This window comes from Leptosomus discolor, chromosome 2, assembly GCF_034619465.1.
Source record: "Leptosomus discolor isolate bLepDis1 chromosome 2, bLepDis1.hap2, whole genome shotgun sequence".
Lineage (NCBI taxonomy): Eukaryota > Metazoa > Chordata > Aves > Leptosomiformes > Leptosomidae > Leptosomus > Leptosomus discolor.
The window spans coordinates 13,984,766-14,004,930 of record NC_141392.1 but is presented as its reverse complement, the minus strand read 5'-3'; the positions used below and the strand labels follow the sequence as shown (position 1 = coordinate 14,004,930).

The 20,165-nt window shown below is 40.1% G+C and overlaps 2 protein-coding genes across 2 annotated transcripts in view; one reads left to right on the top strand and one right to left on the bottom strand.

Moving 5' to 3' along the window:
* Positions 1 to 7,488, bottom strand: part of SPATA17 (spermatogenesis associated 17) — a 91,388-nt gene extending 83,900 nt beyond the window's left edge. The window contains exons 1-2 of the mRNA XM_086460736.1: positions 7,406 to 7,488; positions 1,760 to 1,849 (exon numbers count right to left, since the gene is read on the bottom strand). Coding sequence (XP_086316862.1) covers positions 1,760 to 1,849; positions 7,406 to 7,473 — 158 coding nt within the window. The 5' untranslated portion in view covers positions 7,474 to 7,488. The remainder of the gene's footprint in view (positions 1 to 1,759; positions 1,850 to 7,405) is intronic.
* Positions 7,489 to 7,924: 436 nt separating this feature from the next.
* The window catches only part of GPATCH2 (G-patch domain containing 2), a 128,568-nt gene continuing 116,327 nt past the window's right edge, over positions 7,925 to 20,165 (top strand). Inside the window, exons 1-2 of the mRNA XM_086460738.1 lie at positions 7,925 to 7,980; positions 17,412 to 18,125. Of these exons, the coding sequence (XP_086316864.1) occupies positions 7,925 to 7,980; positions 17,412 to 18,125 (770 nt within the window). The remainder of the gene's footprint in view (positions 7,981 to 17,411; positions 18,126 to 20,165) is intronic.

The following is a 20,165-nucleotide window of genomic DNA, read 5'->3' as shown; positions in this document are numbered from 1 at the left end:
ACTTTACAAATGTAATTTGCATGATAGATGACTGTTTTTTCATTAATTATTTTAACCAACATCTCTGACCAGTCCAGAATTTTTTCAGTCACATGCAACATTTTCACAGCTTTAAAATTTGTAAATATTTGACAAAACACACAGATACCTGGAATTTTTAGTCTACTTTTTCATCTTTATTAAATTACGCCCAGCTTAATTGTAAGTAAATTTCTACTCTGTCCTTATTGTATATATTTTATTGTGCTACTAAAAGTTCCATAATGGATGTCTCACGTAAATTTTGCAAAAAATAATGCAATCATTACTTTTGGACTGCCTAGAAAAAGTTATATAGGGAAGCATTCATACCACATAACTGCGGAGATCAAATTTAGAAGCCTTGCAGTACAGCTAGAGTCACTCAGTGGAGGCAATCTGTTCCAGCAGGTAGTTCAAAGGACCTAAATGAGAGGGTAATTCGAGCACTGACAACTGGCTATGTTGAGCCTGTGCTCCTAAGTGAGACACCACATCCATCTTTGGAAAGAGGAAACTGAGCAGGATCACTGTCCACAGTTGTAAAGAAAATCTTCTACACTTAGCTGATTCAGTCCTTCTTATACACTTGTTATAATTACTTTGTTCTTCTTACACTGGTCATTAGTAAATACAAATGTGCGCATGGAAGAGCACTTTCCTAGAGAACAGATTGGCAAAGACACTTGGGTTTTCACTTTCTTCTGCAGCACGCTGTTGTTACCCATGTGCTGGAATCAGAAGGGCATTAACCGATCCTCTGTCTTTGTAGGAGCTTTTGACATCAATGGCATAGCTGATATTGCTCCGAGGGCTGAAATACCATGTTTGTTTGCCTGCTGAACACTTGCATGTGATCACTGCATCCTGTGACAACACACTCGAACCAGCAAGTTTAGCAACTCCTTTTTTAACCAGTGCACATAACGGCTGTAGCCTATCTTTTTACAAGGGAAATATTGGTTATTAAGTGAGTAGTGTTATTTAACTTCATAATTCTTTAGGCTTGATAAGTATATCTGGATCATACATAATGACTTGTGACAGCCAAGAGGTCAAACTAGAAGATGTAACAATCCCTCTCTCTCACAGCCTTAATTTTTGTGAAGATACAGAAATTCAAGTATATGACTTTGACCAATTTGGCTTATGGTCATAAAAAAAGGAGTAGGGCCTCCTGGGAGAAGGGACCAACTATAGTGTTTCCAAAAAATTTGTATCAATGTCGATACAGCATTTTACAGAACAGAGTATTTGTACATGATCTGTTTTACAAATGAAGAAAATTATGTAAATAAAGATTTTTTAAAATGACTTGGTCCAATCCAGCAGCAGAACTTAATTTTCTACAGAAGTCCAGTTACCACACACTCACTAGGCAATTTTTCTCCAACGTCACAATAACAGAGATAAGAAAAGTCTCAGCAAACAGCATAACTGAGAGACATCTTTTTTAGAGTCATGCCAAAATTTCTTAAACAATACTGTGTGTGTATTCTGCAGATGGATTATTTCCATGCTACTTATTAGCATCATGTCATTTTAATGGTATGAAGTTCTGAAAATCATTAATTATTATTTCTTACAGTGGCACAGCATATATTTAATTCTATTTAAAAGCAGAATAACAGTGTGTCTTCTTTCCAAGTGCTCCTATTTTATTAAAATCAAGTAATACCATGAGAAATTTGGGGAAAAAATCAACATTGAAATACAGATTAAAATAGGCTTAATATACTACCTCAGATAGGCTCGGACTCTGCATCCGCGAAACCAGCTCTGAATTTTGACAGCAGCTTTGTACTCTATTTTTCTTTCTTCATCTACAGATCTGAAAATATAAAAAGTAGTAATAATTTTCAGCATCATAATTTAGTACCAAAGCAGAAAAATTCTTCTAAATACATCTTAATGTTGCAGTTTGTAATCTTTTTCACTGGGTTTTTCACTTTTTAATTCCACGTAGTTAAATAATAGTGCACAACAATATAATCTACATTACTTGCATATTATGTAGATAACAAAGATAAAGAGTATCACAACTTGTAGATGATGTAGTGTTTGGGAGAGTGTACTTCCTATTTCCATACAATACTGAATATCCATGTCAGCATGTCATGGACTTCTTCCATTGTAGGTGAAACATAAGGATAATGCTTTAATGATAATTAGGCCTGAATTACAACAGAAATTCTGTAGCTATGTATAAAACTGTTTATCTACATGAAAATTAAATAAAATAACTATGGCAAATATTATCAGGATAAATATCAATTGAATTAATAAGCAGCACATAGAATAGATCATGGAATAGAATACCGGGTTAGAAGGGACCTCAAGGATCATCTGGTCCAACCCGTCTTTAAAAAGCATGGTCTAGGTGAGACCTAGTTCAAATACATTGGTTTATGACTGATAACAAAATATGTTACTTGTTTATTACCTGAACAGTGATAGCATCAACAGTGGTGACAGATACACTACTTATCTGTAGATCTTTTTAGTGAATACAAGCTGATCTTATAGGGTGAAAGTAGAGGATTTAGATCTTTTAGCTAGTTTCTTAGGAAGGAATTTAAAGAGAAGAAATATGAAAAAGAAGCAGAGGTGACTGAAGGAAAGTGAGATCCAAATGTAAGTTAAAACTATTATGAGTTAGAACAATGAAAGCATAGGAAAGAAACTGGATGTGGAAATTTCCAAACTTCAGAAGGCCTGGAATATCAGGATAGGAAACCTTAGTGTGGCTTAAACGGAAGTCAGGAATTGGAAAAAAATGGTGTTAGTAATCTGGATAAATTTCAAAGGGATGACTATGGGGATCTTTTACAAGGAATTATAGCAGTCAGTGCAACAGCTATATTGAGTCCTGACAGGACTTTTCACAACAGGAATTCAAAGATACAGATTTTGGAGAAAATGTGGAAATGAAACTGGCAGCATATTGGAAAATGATGCAGACAGGCAAGCAGTGAAAAAAGGAAACAAAAGAATTAGAAAATATGCTAAGGTTGCAGCATTGGTTAACATAGATGCTAGAGAAACTAATGAAAAAGAGAGGATACAGAGGAAGATGAAGAATTTGTTTTAAAGTTACATGAGAAGAAAAGTCATCCAGAAAGAGATTCTGGTGAGGCAGCTGAAGATGCAAGATAGACACAGGTGGAGAATTATGACTTTTAGGAGATTTTCAAGAACTATTAGCTGTCAAAGCTTTTTTTCAGATTACATAGTACAAGGAAAAGGCACGTGCACAAGTGGGAAAGAAGCACAAGTTAAAGGACATCGTCAGAAATTCAGAAAACAATGCATGCCAAGAGATAGCCCTGGCTTGCCTTCTGTCTGTGACTATGTCTATTAGGAGAAAAGTGTTTGCAACAAAGCTAAAAGTCATGTAAGAAAAACCATGAATCTAAAAGAGATTAAAGAAATATATGAACCTGGAAGAGATATTTCAGAGACGTCAGGAAGAAATCATTACTATGAAGAGTTTCAGTGCAGAGGGGTAGAACCCAGCTACGAGATCACATCTAGCTTTATTTAGCTTGTTTGTTTGTTTCAAAATGTCAATAACTGCCAAGTTTTTTCACTTGAAATTGTATTTTAATTTTCATGGATTTTTTGCTATCCTGTTTTTGTTAGGAACATATTTACCAAATAGTTTAATTTGTTACAGCTGCCACAAAAGAGCAATTAGGTTACTATTAGTTAGTTTTCTTACCTAGTTGATATTAGTTAGGTCTCATAACCAAGTGTTGTATCAACATTAACTGTCTTGGTAAACACCAACAAGATTAATTTTTATCTGATAAATTAGGATTATCCTCACTATATTTCTTGAAAAATGAAACACAGATTTACCACCAGAGATCAAGAAGCATTAGCTCCATCCATTTTATATCATCTGGTGCAGCATGTGCTCTCAAATCACATTAAGAGGGCACAAATTTTCATCATCATCTGACATGCCTCAGACCCGTCCAGTACCTGGAAACTGTGGAAAACAGACTTTTTTACCTAAGACAACAAAATAATCCATATCGAAGCTGCCATTTATGCTAGAGAGCTTCCTTGTTCCTTTCTTGTACAGCTTCCTAGACTTCATAGGGAGCAAACACCTCCAGAATACTTTTACCTAGAGGTAAATGATTTTGATTAAAAAGGTATGAGCAATTTGGCCCTGGATAGGCAGCCACAATTACAGCCTGGAAATGAAGGGGATGTGCGACCAGCCGTGTCAGGGGTGACAGCTCCAGAACTAGTCCTACCCACTTGGCAATGGCAACTGACTGCTTCTGGAAGAGCAGAAGCCTTCTCCTCTATTACTCCCTGTTAGGTTTTTTAGGTGGCATTCTGTATTGCCTGGCCAAGTCAGTTTAGAAGTCCTTGCAAAATTTATTGCAGCAGACCAAAACCAGACTTGTTTTTCTTACAGTGTAGTTCCATGAACACTTTCAACTGTCCTTGCCAGCAGAAGAGGTGGTTTGAGGTATAAATTGCTCAGGCTGGTGTCTGCCCTTCTGATCAGATTGCACAGTTGCCATACGGTTTGAACCAAGCTTTTAGAGTCACAGATACTTCTCAAAGACTTTACTGAATGTCAAAAAGGCATACTCAAGGTCATCATCTGACACATAGATGTTACAGTAAATAAAAGTAGGTTCTTGAATGAGTGATAAAATTGTTTTAACACTTGAAATAAGAGAATGCACTAACAGATCCTCTATATTCTAATGCTTCTGCTGACAGAGCATTTCTCAAGGTGCAGGCTTATGGTATTTTGCATTGTGGCGTCACTGGGCAAATCCTTTCTTAGAAAGGCGCTTTACCTAAAAAGTAAGTAAAAGGAGACCTCATACCTCTGATATAAACAGAGTTCTGCATAAAGCACGACAAGAATGTTATTAAGATCAGAAGAATATTATTAAGATCAGGTAAACCTGTCTAACTACAATCAACAGGCAAGATATTACAGTCACCACAGAATGGTAGGGGTTGGAAGGAAACTCTGGAGATCGTCTAGTTCAAGCCCCCTGCTAAAGCAATCAGCCTGCCCTAATTTTTAATGGAACAGGTGTAGAGTCCTAAAATAGCAAACGCATTTTGAAAGATGAAGAAAGTTTTCAAATTTGGAGATTAAGGCACTTCAATTACTATGTTCCTCTGCAGCAGTAATTGCTAGCAAGAGTACTTTGTTTTCACCAGTCAAGCTGCTCTGGAGGGTCTGTCTGTTCTAGATGTTCTACAGAATTCTGCTTTTAGGTCTTGATAGATAGGTGAAGAAAGAAACATTTTTCTTCTGTCTTAAAATGTGTTTAACACACATAGAACTAAATCCTTCAGGTCTCACCCTTGGAGATATCTGCAAACAGGGCAACTCATACAAAAAAGGTAAATATTTGGTAATTTATATTCTTCTGCACCTTCTGATGCTTCAGATTAACTTCGATCTTTTGGAGAATCTGATATTTCACTGCAGAATGCTGACTTCATAGAGTAAGTAACCACATTTTTACAGTATCATGTATTTTTGGTCGAATGCCCTCAAACTGTTTGTGAATGATGAGTGACTGCACAGATTACACTGACTCATGTGCTCACAACATCCCAGATTTGGCAATTTTAACAGTTCTATTACCTTATGTAGATAAAGTGTAGTTCTGGAAGGGAAATTAAAGCTGTTGTCTGGCTTCAAAATACAAATGGTTCAAAAATACTTCAAAGACCACTGCAAATTTGACGCACATTAATGTCAAAAACCTATTTATTAAGTTTAAAAGTTAAATAAGGATCTACCAAAATCTCTAAACAAGATATTCTGATTTGCTTCAGGATTTTACTGACAGCTGTGTTGAAGTAGTCCAAGATTTTCACCCCAAAGAACAAAGATCAGATTACTGATAAGCCCTTCAGTTGCTTCACCGGGCTGTTTGAAGCCTCTCATCTAAATTCTCAGCTGAAAATTCGAATTTCAAGAAGCTGATGGATTATAGCCTGTTCTTAAAAGGGAAACAATTCATTTTTTGAAAGCTCTGCCAAAAAAACAATTCCCCAAACATCAAGCATGCTGCCCTCCAATGGATTTCCATGTCTGGCTCAGCCTGCTCTTTCTAACCTGAAATATGTGAAATACAAGCATAGTCTCCTGTAACTGATGCTCGTTATAGTGAACAGCTGCGTGTACAGCCACAAGAGTACAAGCTAAAGTTCAGGGAAGCGACAGGAAAACACAACATTTTATATGCAGGCAGGACTTGAACTCCATGTAACTTTCAGCGATGGTCAGGAGCTTTGTTATTCATGCTAATGATGTTGTAATTGGATTCCAAAACAAATGTTTCATTAATTATTAAAGAAAAAACCCCACACTTACAACTATGTTAAATATGCCTTTTTTTTTTTTTTTTTTTTTTTTCTGTTTGAGTATTAGCATTAAACGTACAGCAGCAGCAACAATATTGAATAAAAAGGCTTACAGGACAAACCAATACAGTACTAAAACAGGTCTTAAAAGATTTTATTTCCTAAAATCTTGTCTGGTAAAAGTTGGCCACAGCCATCTTAGCAGTCAGAAAACTCAGCAGCCCAAACTGTCCCACTCCACCAAGAGAAGGGTAACAGGCGATCTGATCGATCTGTCCACTGCTCTCTACGTGGGACATTTTGGATCTTTAGTAGAATAAGCACCTTCTTAACTTAGGAGAAAAAGACGAAACGTGTCCCAGGTACTAGATACCCCAGCTGCACAACTTAATTTAGAAACAAAGCTCAGTTTTAGACAGTGTGGACAATAAACATCAGCTCGCTCAGAAGCTGTCAATTAACAACAACAACAACAACAACAAAGTGGGGCCTTTCAACAGGATAAACTAATCGTCCGGGGAAGTTACAGATTGGAGCCAGGAAAGGAGAGGCTCAAGGTTTGTGTGCCACTCCCTGGGGCTCACCGGGGGTAAGGCTCTGGGCAGAGCCGAGCCGCCGGAGCGGGGCGGGACGGGACGGGACGGGGGGAGGCCGGCTCCCGGGGCGGGACGGGGGCTGGATTGGCGATGCTTAGCGCTTCTGGGAGTATCCAGCGGCTCATTTTCTCTCAAAATCAGTAGAGGGCGGGGGAAAAGCGGAGCAGTAACTATTTTCAGTACATAAACGGATCGCTTAAAGAAACTGTGCTTCTGCCATCGATTCTCCTCAGATCATTCTGACAATATTTGGGGGCAAGGGGGTGGGTGGTCCCGGGAGGGTTTTTAAAGCTGAAGCGTTTTCAGCGAGAGAGCCGCCATTCGTTGCCGGGGGAGAGCGGAGCCTGCCCGCCCAGCCAGCCCCAGCCCCAGCCCCAGCTCAGCGTGCCTGGGTGCGTCCCACCCCACCACCGGCACGACCCGGTTACCTTTGCCTACGGAAATACTCCTCCCGCAGCACCGATAGCCTCGCCTGAAGCCGGGCCAGGGCGGCCATGCTCCCTCCCTCCCTCCTTCCCGCCCTCCCGACGCCGCCACCATGGCAACGGGACCGTACCACTCCGCGCGGGCGCGGGGGTGGCGCTCCCCACATCAGCCCTGCCGACGGGGCACCGTCGGCAGCGGGAGCCTCGCGGAGCTGGACGAAGACGGAAGCGAGGCCGAGACGAGGAGCGCTGGAGGAGAAGTGGCGCCCCTGGGCAGCGGTTCGGAGAGGGAGGGGAAGAGGCAAGATGGTTGCGCCCGGCTTCCTCCCGGTGCCGCAGCTGCTTCCGGGCTCTCATCATGGGGGACTGAGGAGCAGCGCTGGCCGCCCGCGTCCTCCCCTCCCGGCCCTTACCTGCCACCTCCCGGCGCGGTAGCCGGCCCCCGCTCCGTCTCCTCTCGGTCCAGTCTCTGCGAAGTGGCGCCAGCCTCCCCGGGGAGCGGCCGGGGGAGGCGCCGGGTTCATGTTCCGGGTCGCTGAACCTACCCCGACCCGAGCTCAGGCGGCCAGAAAGAGCTGGTAAGCCCAGGCCCGGGGGGCGCCGGGGCCGCCCTCTGCCCTCTCGCGGGGTCTCGGGTATGGTGTCGATATTTGGGGGAGGGCATCGAAAACACCATCTCTGAGCCGTGTGTGGGGCTTGGAAAGGGGGGGACAAGTGCTGCCCCCGCTCCGGCCGGCCCTCCCCGCTGCCCGGCAGGCTGCCAGGCCTCTCCCGGCCCGCGTCCCGTCCCCCGTCCCCCCCTCGCTGCTGCCGGTTATGTGGGGGGAGAGACGCTGGTGCTTTCCTCCCGCCCAAGGCCTCCGGGCGAGGAGGGGCTGGAGGGCTCGCAGGTGCCCCTGGCACGTCTGGCGTTTATAAGCGAGCAGTGAGCTAGAGGAAGAAACTTCCTCTCGTTGCTAAAAGAAGGACAACAGGCAAACGGTAAATCAAAACATTTCTCACAAGCTTATTTAGGTTTTGTGTTTGGGTATTTCTAGTTGTGGTAGACCCTCTAAAGCCTAAACCCTTTGCAGTGTGTGGTGCAGAAACTTCCAGTTCGGTGTGGTTGCTGCTCTGACACTGTTTTGTAGCAAACCAAGAATCAACAAGTGCAGCTGTAGCCAGTGAGCAAGGAAAGTACAGGTAGTTCCACTGCAATAAAGTTCACATATTTACTGGATTATGCAATTCAGTGTACTAGCATAGTGACCCCGAAGGCCATATTGTTTTTATTGTAGAACCGTGAAGAGGGGAAATGGAGTAACAGCATAGAAAAAGGAAAAACTGAGTTTTATAAAGACTGGTAGTGGAGAGACTTGATGGAAACAAGGTGTCCCAAACAACCAGCTGGGAAGCCTTTCATTTCCTTCATGAAATGTTAGAAATCTTGTGATATGTTAGGTATCGACTAATGTATATAACTTTTAGTTCATTTCGCTTTTATTAATGGAAGTGGAGAGGAGCTGGTGGAGTTTTGTTTGTGTGTGTTTGTGGATTGTTTTTTTTCTTGAGTGTTGATAATTTGAGGCCTTGAGGCTTCTTTTAGAGGCTGTGTTGCATACACAGATACCTGCTGGTAGAGTTTCCAGATCTGAAATATGTTTCTCTTTGTTTCTTTTCTGGGGATGGGGAAGAAGAGGAAGACAAAGGCTCGGCACTTAGTTTTCTTACATTCTCCATTCCTCCTCCACTTCTACTGAGACCATTCTTGTGGGTATTTTCATGGCTTCTTTACTTTTTCCTAAATGAGGGAGCTTTAGAAGAGGGATTTTATTTGCCCAGGTGACATATATTTGCTAGAAGAAGTTTGCTGGTGTTGCTGGGCATGCGAGTTTGCCTGGTGTAAATGTAACTTTACTTCTGTTGGTGTAATTCTGAACACTTCAGAGAATGAGGTATTGTGGCTGAAGTACTAATGCCGCATACAGTAGAAACATTGCCTAAGACATTCCCAACTTGTATCTGTACTCTAAGAAAGTTTTCATTATATACTTAACCCGTCATTTTTCTTTTACTATTTTGTGACCACATAAGTAACTTAGTTCTGGAGGCTTTTAACACTAGTATTCAGCCTTCTGTATTTGTCTGCAATTGTTCTGACAGAATCTGACAATTCTTCTGTAATTGTCATCAGACAGTAATGATTTTGCTTGTGCAAATCCACTGCCCAGGGAAATTCAGTCCAGAGAGAATTATTGAAATCTTATCTATAGAACTGTTAGTTTAGCAGCTCTGAAGGAAGATACGTTAAAAATCTGACTACTCCTCAGAGCCCCTCTTTTTTTTCTCATACGTAAGTTATTTCAGAAGCAGTCCATTAAAGAAAACCTCTTTGAGTGAGATGCAGGAACATATTTTTTACAGTGTCTAATAATTGATGAAGAAAATCAAGAACTTTCGCTTTCAAAAAATATTAAGACCCTAAAGAACTGAGTAGATTCAGAATAGCTACAGAGCAAGAGTGTTCACTTTCGTAAAGCCCCTCTGAAGCTGAGTATTTTCCATTTATATTGTGAATACCTGTGACAATTTGGGAATAGTTTGCATTTGGGGTATTTACTGGGCACGCTGATTCTTTTGATAATGATTTTGGTGCTGTAGCCTATTACCATCATTTGGCAGTTCATGTGATTCTCCACCTTGGCAATTAATGAAGTCATACTTCTGAAAAGGGCAAGCATATCAGTAAATGTCAGCAATGAGATTGCAAGAATTGGTATCTCTCATGATAAATTGCTTTAAATCTCATTTCTGGCTGACTAATTCATTTGTGGTAGAGCCTTATTAAATGCAGTTCATGTCAGCATCTTTCTGACTGTATACCATTCCTCTGTGCCAAACACTTTCACTGTTAAATATGAATAGACTTGATAGTATTTATTGTTGTGCCTTCTTAGATAAGCAGCAGTTGTAGAAAAGTCAGATGTACTTATTGCGAATTTGTCTGGCCCTAATTTTTAGGAGGATCAGCAGTGTAATCAGTTAATAAAATTCCGTAATTCCTCAAATACTAATAACTTTTTATTGTATAGGACAAGCGTAAGGAAAATCCAAAACTTGTCTAAAGGAGTTTCTCAAATACAGGGTTGGTACCAAGAATTGGTGTGTAGTATGTGATGGGAGGAATAAAATGTTGCCAGTAGTTGTATACAACTAAATGTACGGGAGCTGTGTATTTGATACAAAAACAGAATTTACAGAAATTTCAAGAAAGTGTAGTAATTATGTCTTCAAATGTAGAACAATGACTTTCATAAATTTGCATTTTTTTAAACTCCTCCTGCATTTTTATTTTGTGAAACTGGTTTATATACAGACATAACTGACAGCAATAAAGGAGCATTGCCATACCTTGAAGATGAGAAATAGCTTGGGATTTTGGATTTGTGTTTTTCTTTTCAGATATAGTTGTGCTCTAACATAGTATCCTGACTTGAGTCCTCAATTCTTGTCATTGTTTACACTATCGTAAACTCAAAATATCTGAGTTTACTATTGTAAACTCAAAATACCATTGAAACTCAAAATAACTGTTTTATGACATTTAATTTCTGTAAGTTTCTTTTCTGACACTGTCACATTTTTAAATTTTATAAGTTGAAAACTACATTTGTATTAAGTTTCTTTGGTCTGCATGTCAGATTTACTCTGAGTGTGTTGCCAGTGCATTGGCTCTTAGACTTTACAGGAAGCACTGGGCAGGATCCTCAGAAGTGGAAGGGTGGGGGGATTCTCTGTAGTTCGGTAGCTAGCTGTTATGCCCCCCAGAGATGGCTGGTATGGGGTAGAATGCGTTTTGGTCATTGTGCAGCTTTGCGTACCTAGTTGTCCAGCAGACAATACCGGGCCAGGTGTGGATATTGAGGCTGGATGCTTTGTGTCCTCCTCTTGGTGATGGCATTTGATGACAGGCAAGTTTAAATAATCTAGGCACAACTTCTGTTTCTGATGTGTGCCATAAGCTTGTATGTAACGTAGGTTTGTCAGTTATCTCCTCCTACCATAGTATCCTTCTAGCTTTTTAATACTTCTAGCTAAATTGTGTTGCTCCATTTTGCTTTCCCTTTTGTGTATCCCAAGAACATGATAGCTTTTTTGAATCCATAAATTCTTCAGGGAAGGTGGTGAGATTTATCATCTGCTGCTGCTGCCAAATACTTGCACCTGTTCAATCCAAATTTCAGTCACATTCATCAACAAAACAGAGATCTCAAAACTAATGTTTCTAAGGCTTTGTGAAAATAACTTTGGAGGTGGAGAAATGGGATTCAAATTAGTATCTCTCTGAAGATAAAGGTATTCTGTGAGTACAGCTGTGTTGTAAGACATCAGAGAATCCATATGGGAAAAGATTATAGAAAGTCAGATTTTATAATCCCAATGTTCAAGGAACTACTTGATTTTTCTTGTGCTCTTAATGTGTGATCAAGGTGGGTTGTGAAGACAGCAAAAATCATGGTGGTTTTTAGCATTGATGAGACACAGCTGCAGCATATCTTTAGCTGCAAGAAACCCCATATCTATTTAACAGGAAAATGTATAGAACTAGAAAGCAAATGTAAATGCAGCTGTCAGTTTAGTAAAAGATACTGCCTCTCCTTACAAGTTGTGCAACTATATTAGCTTTCCCATCAGTGTGTAAGTGTTTGTTAAATATTTTGTAAGCAGAGCTCTACATTGCTATATGCTTTAGGTGGGAAGTGAATGAAGATTATACTTGATTTTCACTGAAAAAGCAAGTGTCCATTATTTCCATTAGGTCTTTCAATATGGGTATTAATGCTGAACACAAGCTGTGTGAACTGTTTTGGAGCAGGTGAAAGCAGTTAGACTGTTTCCTGCAACAGTGCTTTTATGGTCTATTCTGGTAAGACACAGAGGAAATGGGTCAGCCTTTGGTGAATGACATCAAAATTGCTTCAGATAAATGTAAAGGTCAGTGTAGGCAAACTGGATTTTCTTATAGTAAAGTAGAATCTTCTCCTAGTGAAGACATTACAGTTTATTGCTAGCTGTGGGCTGTTGCTGTAACAGCATTTTTATAGTCTTACGTGAGTCATGCTAAACTATGGCTCAACTTCATATTTTATGTACCTCAATATGTTCTACATTCCTTATTGCAACCTTTGAAAGTTCTCATCTTACTGAATGCAGTTGGTACTCACTGGTAATGTCTTTAGTACTTCTTGTAGTTAATTTTCAACCTATTTCAAATGCAAATATTTTTGTTACAGTAACATCTGCAGTGATGATTAAAATTACTTCGTAGGTTTGGAATACGAGCTTGACAGCTGGTTGTGAACAGTGGAGAAAGTTGCAAAACTGGGTTTGTCTGGTAAATAATGCTGTAATAGAAATATGCTTCTGAATGCTGAAGATAGGTTTCATATTAACTGTTCTATCTGGCTGCTGTTGCCATTTTTTTTTCTTCAATTATAGCAAGAGAAATGAGAGCTACAATAAAATTAATCAAAAGAGATTTCTTGGGTTTTCGGGAGAAGGAGTTTTAATGTGGACCACTGGCATGTTGAAAGTGCAATGTGAATAAAAAGCTGAAGTAGTACGTGTATTGTATTCTCAATCTATTATGAAGGAGCTTCCGCTCTCCCAAACTGATCAAGTAGTTGTCATAATCCTCCTAAGGTATAATGTTAATTTGTCTGATCTGTCTTAAGAGGTAATGCCGTTAGGATATAGTTACTAGAACTGTGGTCTCGTGTATGATATTTTTAGGGTAAACGAGGTTGCTGCCCTGTACAGATCTTATGTATGAAATCTCATCTTATGCAATGAAAAGACCTGATATTCAATAGAAAAGATTAATTGCAGGAGCACATAAGATTCAAAATTGCAGTCTGATGGATATTAAGTGCCTTTACTGCTCAGGGCCTTCTAGGAATCGTGTTATCCCTTTACGTTTAAGAGGGTTCAGGCCTCTTGAGTTTCATCTTTTGATCTCGCACCATCTGTATTGACAGTATTTTGGGGGGAATTTAAGGCGAGTTTAGATCAGATACATAATTCCAAGCTGGACATATGTGTTTGATCTTGAAGTATTTCATAGAACTAAGTCAACTTTACCACCAAATTTATGCCATTATCTGGAGCAAATTGGTATGTCCACTCTAGGAGCTACATTGATTTTAGTGGTATAGTTATCCATATGGATTAGGGATACTGAATTGAATGAATGAATCATAAACTGTGGTGTAAGACATTAGTGTCCCTGTCTTCCCTTTCCCTTTTACTTTGTGCTGCAGGGGCTTTAGTAGAATGGGCTGCAAGAGTTTGTATATATTCTAGTTCATATTGTAACAGGTTAGCAGAAACCTTTTCATTTTGAGAGCTAAATGTAGGTTTAAGCCTACTAGTTCAGTTTTTGGTGCTCCTCCACTTCTATCAGTTTGCTTTAAGTGCGAAAGCCTGTGGCAGAAGGGCTGGGCAGGCAGCTGGGGGAATTGATGTCTCAAATTAATCCCAATATATGTACTGGAGTTTGTCTGTTTGTCTGTCTGAGTCTTATGGCACCTGTTGTATTAGTGCAGAAGTATTAGAAAGCCCCTTAAATCTCAAGGGCAACTAATTTCTGAGACAGTGAGGATAGCTGTCTTCATGGGTGTATAAGGCTAAAGGAGGTAGTGCCCTCCCCATTATAGCTACTGAGAAACATGAGTTAATATGTTTATCATGCATAGAAACCCTGTACAAATATACCTGGACTGGCCTCCACTGATGCTTGAAATTCCTCCTACACAAGCAAAAATAACCAAGCGAGGACCAAACAGACACCCTGCAGGTGGGATCTCACGACAGGGGAGTAGAGGGGGAAAATCACCTACCTTGACCTGCTGGCCTTGCTTCTTTTGATTTAGCCCAGGATGTGGTTGGCTTTCTGGGCTGTGAGTGCACATTGCTGGATCGTATTCAGTTTTTCATCCACCAACACCCCCAAGTCCTTCTCTGCAGTGCTGCTCTCAATCCATTCACCACCCAGCCTGTATCTGTGCTTGGGATTGCCCTGGCCCAGGTGCAGGATCTTGCACTTGGCTTTGTTGAACTTCATGAGGTTTGCACGGGCCCACCTCTTCAGCCTGTCCAGGTCCCTCTGGATGGTCTCCCCTCCAGCGTGTTGACTGCACCACGCAGCTTGGTGTCGTAAGCAAACTTGCTGAGGGTGCACTCATTCCTACTGTCCACATTGCCAACAAAGATGTTAAACAGCACCGGTCCCAATAACTGACTCCTGAGGAACACCACTTGCCACTGGTCTCCATTTGGACATCGAGCCGTTGACTGTGATGCTTTGAGTGCGACCATCCAGATGATTCCTGATCCCCAAGTGGTCCATCTGTCAAATGCATGTCTCCCCATTTAGAGACAAGGACGTCATGTGGGACGGTGTCGAATACTTCGCACAAGTCCAGGTAGATGCTGTCAGTTGCTCTTCTCTTACCCATCAATGCTGTAACCCCGTCTCAGAAGGCCACCAAATTCGTAAGGCACGATTTGCCTTTAGTGAAGCCATGTTGGCTGTCACAAGTGACCTCCTTATTTTCCATATGTCCTAGCATAGTTTCCAGAAGGATCTGGTCTGTGATCTTGCTGGGCACAGAGGTGAGACTGACTGGCCTGTAATTCCTCGAGTCGTCTTTTTTTCCCTTTTCAAAAACAGGGGTTATGTTTCCTCTTTTTCAGTCAGTGGGACCTTTGATGGACTGCCACTACTTCTCAAATAGGATGGATAGTGGCTCAGCTACTTCATCCACCAGTTCCCTCAGGACTCGTGGATGCATCTCCTCAGGTCCCATGGACTTGTGCACCTTCAGGTTCCTTAGATGGTCTTGAACCTGATCTTCTCCTACAGTGGGCAGTTCTTTACTCTGCCAGCCCCTGCCTTTGCCTTCAGCGACTTGGGTGGTGTGGCTGGAGCACTTGCTGGTGAAGACTGAGGCAAAAAAGTCATTGAGTACCTCTGCCTTCTCCATATCCCAGGTAACCAGTTTTCCTGTTTACGTCTGGAGAGGGCCCACATTTCCCATAATCCTTGTTTTGCCACCAACATACCTATGGAATGTACCTATGTTTTGATGCTGTATGTCTCAAAGTAATTTCTAGGTTAATTGGCTTCTGCTTTTCTCTTTCTCTCTGAATTTTTAGAAAATCATTGCTTCATTTGAAATGCTCTTCCTACAGTGTTGCTTCTCTTGCTTCTGAGAACTATTTTTGTGTGATTATGGAGGTTTTTATTCTTGTGAACCAACTGGATTAAGGAGAAAGTGTAGCATTCTTCCAGGGCTGTGTTACCCCTTACAAGATAATACGATGATTCTGCTGTACTAAAAGCCAAAGAAAATGTTAGGTTAAGAGGGAGTAATAGGACTAGAGATTACAGCAGTACAGAAGAAGAGGTATGAGAAATAAACGCAAGTGACACAGTAGTTTCAGGAATTCAAAATGGGCTTGTGTTTCTACCCCTGTAATTTTGGTGATCTTGTAATTGTAATGTTTAAAATAATTATTTCTGAAAATGGTTTGAAAGGAGACTATATAATTTCTTTAGATAAAGTATTTCATGACCTACTTGGATTTCTTAAATGTGCTCTTCAGTTTCCCTATTAATATTTAAAATTTGTATACTTTATGGTCATGACTGCCTGTTCAGCCATCACCATTAAGTACCTTTGAGTTTGTGGTGAGAAAGGGAACCTGTGTGCTATGTGTCCAGATTTTCTCCACATCTATAACTCTTCTGGTATGGGTAGAGAAATATTTGTTAATTCCTCCATCAATTTGTATTGTAAAACAAAGTGAAAAGTCTTGCTTTTAACCGTCCTCTGGGAAATTTGCTGAGTGTCTTCCATGTTTATCAGTTGGTGTAATGTAGTAAAGGGCATGGACATTATTCTCTGCTTTACCTGAATGAAAGGGGTCTTCTGATGCTTTGATGTGAGAGTCTGATTGCTATGTTTACAGAAAAGGTTCACAGCTTTAAGAGAAGGATTAGAGTTCAGCAGCAATCATTTCATGTTTTCTTTTTTTCGTAATTGTGTTCGTGTAATGCATACATGAACTTGCTGAAGCATATTGAGTTCAGGACATGCTAAGTGCTAGTGAAATTTGAGGAGGAAGGAGCAAAACATTTAAAAGAATAACACCTTGATCAGATGCTGTGTGTGTTTAGGGAAATTTTTCCTTACACAAGCATGTGATTCGATGGATTTGAGTACCTACGTGTGGTGGGAAACTTTGATACTCTAGAATTACCTGTAGCAGCATACTCTCTCAACTTAATATCACTTCACTGAATCAATATTTTTTTAAAAAAAATCAAACCGATTTCAGCCATTTGGAAAGACAGAATTAGTTGAAATTAAAATAAAAAGTCCTATTATCAAAAAATTACTGTCTTAACTTCATTTTGGCATTTAGGCTGCATCAAGAAATAATTATGGTTAAAAATATTTTTATCATAATGACAACTCTTAAACAGAACTCTGTAATACCCTATCAGGGAAGAACGTTAGGTATTCCATTTCCCTTTCATTGATTTAAGATGTGCTGCCTGCCTGCAGTTAGTGAGTGGTCTTTGTTGATGCTCTTGCCATGCATAATCCCTGAAAAACATACAAATGTGATGAGGTGCATTAAAACCAAACAATAATAGTGAGGTCTAAAACAAATTAGGGTTTCCTCCTCTCTTCTTTCCAAGACAGAAATTTGGGAAGATATCAGCATATGTTAATTTTAAAAGGTGCCTTGCAAATTGTGTAGGACTGCTTGGTAGGGATTTGTTTTGGCAAGAAATACAATAGTCTTTATAGGATGGACATTAAGACTACCTTGCCTAAAGTGACTAAAATGATTTGGACGGGTAAAATTGTTATATAGAGTTTATGCTTAACATTTTGGATTAATTTCTTGTTTTGTTTTTGTGTTTTTTTTGTTTTCTTTTTTTCCATGACAAATATAGGCATTTCAGTAGGACTATGGAGGAGCTGGTTCACGATCTAGTCTCAGCGCTGGAAGAAAGTTCAGAACAAGCCAGAGGAGGTTTTGCTGATACTGGAGATCATTCTCGAAGTGTGTCTTGTCTTCTAAAGCGACAGGCAAGGAAAAGGAGGGGACGAAAAAGACGTTCATTTACCACCCATCATCCCTGGGAGACTGGTCACTGCTTAAGTGAAGGTTCTGATTCCAGTTTAGAAGAATCAAATAAAGACTACAGGGAGAATCATACTAATAAGAAAGACCACAGTGACTCTGATGACCAATTGTTGGTTGCAAAACGTAGGCCTTCCTCAAACTTAAATAACATTAGAGGCAAAAGACCTCTGTGGCACGAACCAGACTTGGCTGTTGACAGTTTGGGAAACAGGACTTTGCGCAGGAGAAGAAAAGTAAAACGGATGGCAATAGATCTGCCATCAGAAGTCTCTAATGCACTGACAATAACTCAACAGCAGGATAACAGCAGAGATCAAGAAATGGACAATAACAATAAATCATACCAACACCAAGAGTTTTCCAAGAGCAAAGTGAAAAAAAGAAAAGTAGCTGCAGCTCGACAAGGACCTGAAATCTTGGATGAAGGAGTGGTTATAGAAAACGAAGAAGTGAACCAAGCAAATAAGGACAAAATGGAGTATGAGGAGCAAAAAGGCTCAGATGAGAACATGAGTGACAGGTTATTTGTTCTCTTCCTTTTTTACAGAAACTTTGGATAATGTTTGTTTGCTTTTATTACTGTTGCTTCTGTTGGGAATTTTTGGATTTTTCTTTAATTCCAGGGTTAAAATGCTAGCATCAATAACATCTATTTTAACAAGTTACTCTTAAATTTTTTTTCAAGTCTACTATTTTTAATGTATACAGGTTGCTCAGGCTAAGGAATTCAGCATAAAATGGAGAGTCATGTAGTAGAGGAGTAACCAAGAAAATGGTTTCTTGAAATAATACATTCTAATTGTTTAAAGATTAAGAATGACAGAATATACAAATGATTAGTATGTTTTTTTCTGGGTATTTCAACTGGTGACAATTCTCAGACAAAAAATTAAGTGTTTTTCCAATTTCTAGACGTTGGTGCTTTGATTGTTATCTCTATTAATCAGGAAGGTTGTCAGTGTTTAGAGTCACCATTTAGACAGTATGTTCTTATGTGTCATGGGCATAAAAAGTCTGCAGGTTGCCAAGGATATACATCATTTATGAAATGCAAAAACCAATTTACAGTTCAGAAACACCTGAGCTTACCGTTAGAAAAATGGGGGAATGATGACCCTTTGGCAGTACACCTCATCCATCCATTCCAGACAGCAGTCATACTACAATGATAATTGTTTCCAAAGTACTATTTTGACAACACAGTAAGGTGTAAGTCACTTTTCCACCATACACAAGGGATGTTACCTGTGGGGCCGGGTAAGCTTGATTATGTTTATTGCATGTGCCTGGTTCTGAATGCAGAACTGTCAACAAGAAAGACTTGACAGCAGTAGTGTCCTGGGTTTTTTTGTAGGCATTTCATCTATAAACTGTTAAGCCTTTTCATTACTGGAGAGGTAAAACTGAGATGCAGAGAGTATCCAGGGGTTTTGACAGATTCGTTACTGTAATAACAGCAGTATTGTTAAGTGGCTAACTCCAGTTATTGTTTTATTATTAATTCTTTTAAGTTTTTTAATTACATACTAGTTTTGTCCTCCCTCACCTGTGAACAATGAGCAGCTCAAAGAGCTGAATGAATCCTGACTCTTAAAGATTGTTCCTAATGTCTTAATTACTAGAGCAGAAACAGTCCTTCAGGGCAGCTAGTGTAACTTCAGACGTCTTACTTTGACGTGCAAGACTGGAGTGTGTGTTGTCAGGAAGCCTTTAGGAAACTTCCCTCTTCTTTGATGATACTGGGAATCTGTTCCCCTAAGTTTGGTACCTAAAGACAGATGGTTAAAAATTTCCTTGGTGCTAGGAGCCATTGCGTAGTTTATCCTATGTCTGTAGTCTTGTCAGCTTTTTATTTATAAAAGATTCTCTGTTATGCTACAAGGGTAACCGTTCTCTAACTCAAAAATTATGTAGCTAATATGTGGGTGGAGAGACGAGTGATCAATATGAAAATCCTCTTGTAGACTCCCAGAACTGTGCTACTTCCAGTCTAAATATATTTTTATTTAAAAAAAACCCCTGATTTAATAATTCCTCTTCCTCTTCAAAATGTTTAATGTTTTGTTATGCTGAATGTTGTTGTTTTTCAAATTGTACTTCAAATGTTTACCCCTGGCCCCATTAAATGGCCTTTAAAATCATTCTCAACATCATAGAATCATAGAACAGTTGCGGTTGGAAGAGACCTTCAAGATCGAGTCCAACCTTTCCTAGCTCTACCAACACCACTAAACCGTGTCCCTAAGTACAACATCTACCTGTCTCTTAAACACCCCCTCCACCTCCACCACCTCCCCGGACAGGCTGTTCCAATGCCTGACAACCCTTTCAGTGAAGAAATTCTTCCTAATGTCCAGCCTGAACCTCCCCTGGTGCGGCATAAGGCCATTTCCCCTTGTTCTATCGCTTGTTACTGGGGAGAGGAGACAGACCCCTGCCTTGGTACAACTTCCTTTCAGGTGGTTGTAGAGAGCGATAAGGTCTCCCCTCAGCCTTTTCTTCAGACTAAACAGCCCCAGATCCCTCAGCTGTTACTCATTCAAGACACACTCCCAATCCT